This window comes from Ursus maritimus, unplaced genomic scaffold, assembly GCF_017311325.1.
Source record: "Ursus maritimus isolate PB19 unplaced genomic scaffold, ASM1731132v1 scaffold_4, whole genome shotgun sequence".
NCBI classification, from domain to species: Eukaryota; Metazoa; Chordata; class Mammalia; order Carnivora; family Ursidae; genus Ursus; species Ursus maritimus.
This window is the reverse complement of record NW_024426552.1, coordinates 50,298,625-50,304,615: the sequence shown is the minus strand read 5'-3', so window position 1 is coordinate 50,304,615 and position 5,991 is coordinate 50,298,625. Positions and strand designations below refer to the sequence as shown.

General features: G+C 44.7%; 1 protein-coding gene across 2 annotated transcripts in view; it reads right to left on the bottom strand.

Moving 5' to 3' along the window:
• The window catches only part of ALCAM (activated leukocyte cell adhesion molecule), a 207,829-nt gene extending 201,844 nt beyond the window's left edge, over positions 1–5,985 (bottom strand). For both annotated transcript variants that reach the window (XM_008706619.2, XM_008706620.2), the window contains exon 1: positions 5,428–5,985. In XM_008706619.2, coding sequence (XP_008704841.1) covers positions 5,428–5,500 — 73 coding nt within the window. In that variant the 5' untranslated portion in view covers positions 5,501–5,985. The remainder of the gene's footprint in view (positions 1–5,427) is intronic.
• Between the last annotated feature and the right edge of the window lie 6 nt (positions 5,986–5,991).

Below are 5,991 nucleotides of genomic sequence, written 5' to 3'. Positions count from 1 at the left end.
GGCCAGCAAGCCAGAGAAGGCGGACAGGGGTCTAATTTCTGATGAATCTATTCTCCTGCAGTTTCGTTTCATTATGTTGCAATACTATTAATTCTTAGACACAGGCATGTTCATTGAAATACTTCAACTCAAAGTCAAATTAAGTAATCCTTTGATTAGAACTGTTTTGGATTGGACTGATTTCCCCCTGAATGTTATGGATAATTGAGAACTGACTAGATAAATAAGAGAGTAAGTACTAAAAGCTACTTTCATTCTTGGAACACATACTACAATAATGGACCATGATAACAGGTTACCATAAAACAATTACCGAATACCACAGCACATTTGGAACTAGTCCTAGCTGAAATATATATGATATTACATCTAGTAATAAGGTGGGCAGGGAAGCATACAAATTTTGTTATTTAAAGAGAGAAATCAACTGGTGGAAAATATTAGTAACTCCAAATATATAATAATACTTTGTACACTATAAGGATACTTGCAATAACTGTAGGATTTAACCTTATCCAATAGTCTATAATATCCTCTTCTTAAATATAAAAGACATGTTAGTCGTGACTTTGTTCTCCATAGGGAAAATTCTACCCCAATTTAAAAAAATGAGAAATATAAATGAACATTTTTCCAGTCCTTTTTTATCTCTTGTTGAAAATAAAAAGGAGCTGATATCCAAGAGTAAGTAAATAAATAAATAAATATTAAGTCATCATATATCACTCTTAAGGAAACTTCCTTTAATATTCCAGTGAGTTAGCTCATTTCTTAATATGCCACATACATTCATGTATAAGAAATGAAATGGGCCTTTGTGAAAACCTAACAATGAAGAATAAAATTGACTAGGAAAGTTAAATTCAAGTTTTTATGTGAACATGCTATTTTTAAAATTTTTTCAAAAGATTTTCTTTATTTACTTGAGAGAGAGTGAGAGAGATCACATAGGGAGAGAGGCCAATGCGCGGCTCAATCCCAGGAACCTGAGATCATGACCTGAGCCAAAGGCAGATGCTTAACCGACTGAGCCACCCAGGCCCCATATACATGCTATTTCATCATAGCTGCACTTACGTTGCTTTTCTGCATATTTGGGATATATATGCATGTGTCTGCCTGAGTTAACAGCTTCAGAGAGCTAGAACTCTTTGGTGTTTTTTACTAAATAAATGGCCAGAATAGAAAGAAATGTGTTTAAGACTATGAAACAAGGTGATTATAAAGCATTTAAGATACTGTATGACAAAATACGGCCGTCTAACACCAAGTAATGCTGACAACTTAGTGCTCAATTTTACAAAGGCCTATGTTTAGTGACATGAAAACTTGAGGGGAAAAAAAGAAAAAGGAGAAAAAAGGGAAAAAAAGCAGACATTTTTGCCTGACTTAAAACAATTGTGATAATTAAATGTAATAGTGTTTTTCTATTAACAATATAATAAAAGTCTTAATTAATATAGCATGTTTTAGTTGAAAAATTCAAAATGCTGAGCAAGGGAATTACTAGTTTCATCAAAATCAGAACCATGCATTACAAATGGAGAAAATTTTACAAATGGGAAATAAGAAGGAACAGAAAAATAGCTTTCCCAAAGTCAGAACATTCTTATATGGAGTAACTGAAAAATAAACACATGAGTGTTCACTCCAATAAAAAAGAGTAATTTCTGGTAACACTTAAGACTACTGAAGTAGGTTTTTATTGATTTTCCTCTTTATAATAAGTTAACAGCAAACAAGCATTCTCTTCCAAAATTCTATTTAAAAAGATAAGCTAGGTTGAATTTTCTAAAAAGTCGGAAAAAGTTTGGAATTGTCACAAAAATATTTTGCATTTGTATAGATTTTAAAGTCACAGTAAAACTTTACTATTTTCTATTTCTTTCTATATTGCACTTAAAACCACCTTGCAAATCAACTATTTTGTTTAGGGGCATCTTTGGGATGTACATACAGGCTTTGTCACAGGAACATATTAGCATCAACCATCACTTAACATCTCATTCTAGGAACCACATACGCAGTTTAAATAGAGGCAATCTTCCAGGAGGAATGGGTTACCCTAATGGGGTTTTTTGAGACCTAAAAATCTTTCCCACTGTTGGGGTCTTTTTTTCCCAGGACAGTGAGAGACTAATTTCTCTCTACCACACTTTTTTCTTTTTTTAATAGACCTGTTCAGGCCTGGAGGAGTAAGCACAAGATATTATAATAGATTTATACAAGTAGGAAAAACGATGGAAAATACGAAATTGGGTTCCACTGACGTTTTCTAGCAACACAATTTATATGAACTGTATCCATTCAGTCTGTCTGAAAGCATTAGAAAATGACTCTGCCTTGCCCAAATCAGTTTTTTACCTTAGGTCACTAGAAACAATTTTGAGCTAACGAGATCTCAGAGAGTAGATCCTTAGTCCATTGTTTTACTTACACATGAGAAAGCAGAAGCCCGAATATGTGAAATAACTTGCTCAAGTGCCCAAAGATGAATGATGCTGAGCCAAGCCTAGAAAAGCAGTTTACTGAAAATAGTACCCCATTAAGTTGTAAATTGCTATTGGATTAAATAAATCATAAAGGAAAAAGCAATATTTACTGGCAACTAAGCAGTTTGCAGTTTTTAAATTAATAAATTTTGGTAGTCCCACACCAGGCAGTCTGCAAGGGCATTATCTGAGTTGATGCTTTCCCCAAGGCCTACTGAGGTAAAACTCAATGTGTTGAGAACTTAATATCCCACTGTGGGGAGAAAAAAACTTTAAGTGTGCTTATGTCTTGGCATTAACCTTGTATCAGTGAGAAATTAAGAAAAAATCCTGAGGGGGGTGCACACAAATGACCCAAGAGAAGAAACAGTTAACTGCAGGGTCCCACCTCCTTGTTGTAAATAATCAAGGAAAGCATTTTTTAAAGCAATACAAAATGTCACCACAGGCTGACGCTCTTTCTACAAGGATAATGAGATTCTTGTTTCCTCGGATGTTGAGCACTTATTTCATTGCCTTTATCTCCGAATTCAGTTTCTGTGGTTCATGCGTATTCTCCCACTCCCTTCAAAACAGGTAACATGTCTTGCCTAAACCATATCAATAACTATGTGGAGACTACAGACCAAAAGACCTGCGGGAGCAGTTTCACAAACTCGAATTTCTGTTCTCTACATCTCCACACAGAGTAGGAAAAGTGCTCCGGAAATGAAGGGCTGCAGGCGGGTAAGTCAGTTAGCGTCTTTGATTAAGCCAGCCATTGGCACTGCGGCCCCACCGGGCTCAGCTATGCTGACGCTCCGAAGGAGGCGCACTTCCCTTGCAGGACTTGTGTCCCGAGTCTGGACAAGGGGCTTTTAGTGCTACCCTTTCTTTTAAAACACGGTGACACGGCACCGAGAATTCCGCGCATATGCCAGCCTGATAAATTCAAAGAAACCACTGATCGGAGGGGCTGAGGTTTCTGACCCTCGGATCAGCCGAGGTCGGCAGCGCGGCGCGAACACTCCCAGCTCACCGAAAGCGCGCAGCCGGGTACTGGCTGGAAACGCGAGCTTGCGGCTCCAAAAGAATCACGCAGAAGGAAGTCTGAAAGCGGAAGCTTTCCCCTTTTAGCAGTTACATGTGAGGAAAAATTTGTCCCCCGAGGTGGCTCAACGGAAAATAAATCGCAAAGCGACCGCACGGAAAAGGGAACTGGGCGTGTGCGAGTGGTCCCGGGGTGTGGGTGTAGGTGAGATTGCACTCTCAAAGTTACGGGAGGGTTGAAATGAAAACCAACTGTGGGAGGGCGGATCTTTGCATTTTACTAACGACCTCACCCCATCAACCCTCCTCTCCCCTGGGCTCCCGAGTGAGTACCCTTCCCTCCCACATCGGACAATGGGATCTTGAAAAAGTGAAATACACAATGTTGCCAAAGTCAAGGGGGTCTCCCCTTCCCACCACCGGGTGTTCTTAGCCACCCCACCTGCTTTAAATCCGGTTCTACTCGCGTTTCACAGGCTCCGCCCCAGAGCCAGAGATTTGTCACAGACACCTCTTTCTCTAGCCTCAGAACCGCAGGTGAGCTCATTACCTCACCCAGAAATGTAACTTTATCATAAAGAGATCCGGAGAGGGCACCCCCTCCCCCACACCACCACCACTAGCCGACACAGTTCACAAACACTTGTGATCTTCAGACTCTAGCCCCCAGCCTCACTTTCCCTCTCTTCCTGGGAGAGATCCAGAGGCTTTCAAACCTGTTTTTGGCCTCAGTTTGCCAACAACTGAAGGGACGTGCAGAAATTAGAGATGCTAAAGGGAAGTGAGTCTTTCTTTAATAAAAACTAAACAAAAGGGCACGAGAACAAACAGAAGCCGGGGAAAAAAAAACCCACCAGGAAGTAGGAGTTTCACTTGCAAATGTCTATCTACGAAGGGCTAGAGATAAACTTCAAAGGGAGAAAAAAATTCCAAAAAAATCCTCACGTCTAGTGATAAAATGAACCTGATGCTCCATCAACCGATGGCGAACATACAAGATGCCCTGTAAGGACCAACTCGCGTCAGCCGACCGGTGGGTCTCAGGATGACAGCCCCAGGGGCCGTCCCTAGGGTAGGAAAGGGATTCCCGGCTAGATATTTTAGTTATTGGGGATTTTGCCTATTTTTCTTCTGAGGCTCAGTACATAACTGAAAACCGAGGTTGAATCACAGGTCCTAAAAAATCCACAAATCGCTCACTAAGGTCTCACAACCCTGGCTGCAAATTCCAGTTCAGGCTGTGTTCTGTGCCTACCACCACCCACCCCTACACTCACTACCCACCCAGACAATGGGGGAGGGGCGTTCAAACCACGATTTAAGCTGTTCGAGGTTTTTAAGGGAGTGATCAAAGTCCTCCCTTTCTCTTCCACCCCTCCCTTCTTCACCTCTCACCAAGGGGAAGTTACCAGGGGATTTAATACGAAAAAGTGCGGGCAGTTACTGCCTCCGAGCTAAGCGAAAGGAAAACTGCCCCGAGCACAGTGACGTGGAGTTTGATACCCAGAGACTGAAGGAATTGTCAGAGGGCAGGGTCTCGCCGCCTAGGCTCTGGAATTGTCAGAGGGCAGGGTCTCGCCGCCTGGGCGGGAGCCGCAGGGTAAGGGGAGAGAACCAGAAGAATCCTGCCCACCGGCCCCTGGAGCCCCAACCCCCGCAGCACCCAAAGTTCCTGCAGATTTACCCAATGCCCCCAGTCGCTGCCCAAACTTGAGCCAACCGGCCGGGCCCAAACGTACGGCACAGGTGACTGAACCCAGGGCCAGCTCTGTGCCCGCACCGCCGTCCCCTTACCTCCCCCAAACGCCCGGGCGCACAGCCCCGGAGGTGCGAGGCCCCGGCGGGGAACGTAGGAAATTACCCCCGGCCCACATCGGCCTGGGGCTGCTCTGAGGCGCCTGCTCACCTGGCCTGAGGACAGCGGCGGAGATTAAGAGGCAGAAGACTAGACGGCAGGAGGGGCCCGCCTTCGATTCCATATTCCTCCTCCTCCTCGGGGGCCACCGACAGAGTCCGCGCCGCAGGAGGGGGCGTCGTCCCCGGCCCCGCGCTGCCCGCGAGCTCGCAGGTCCGAACGCAGGGGCAGCGGCTTCTCCCAGACACACCGCCCCCCTGGGCTGTGGGCGCTGGACCTTTGGGTCTCCGCCGCAAGCAACTTTCCACCACGCAGTGCCCCAACTCTTCCTCCCTCCCCTTCAGCACCTGCCCTTGGCCCCCGGGCTGCTCCTCCCGGCACCGAGGACCTTCTCTTCCCTGGAGACACTTGAGTATTTCGGAAAGGTGTACGTGGTTCTTTTAGGCTGGTCTGTTATTCTCCTTTTCTTGGAATAATAATAATAATGGTAGTGGCAGTGTGCATAAAAAGCCCGGTGCTAAGAAGGAATCGCCCAGGGTGGCAACACGGGCGGCAAGTCCAGGCGGTCTCCTCAGGTGGCAGAGCGGTAGCAGCGAAAGCGGCGGCGGCGGCAGC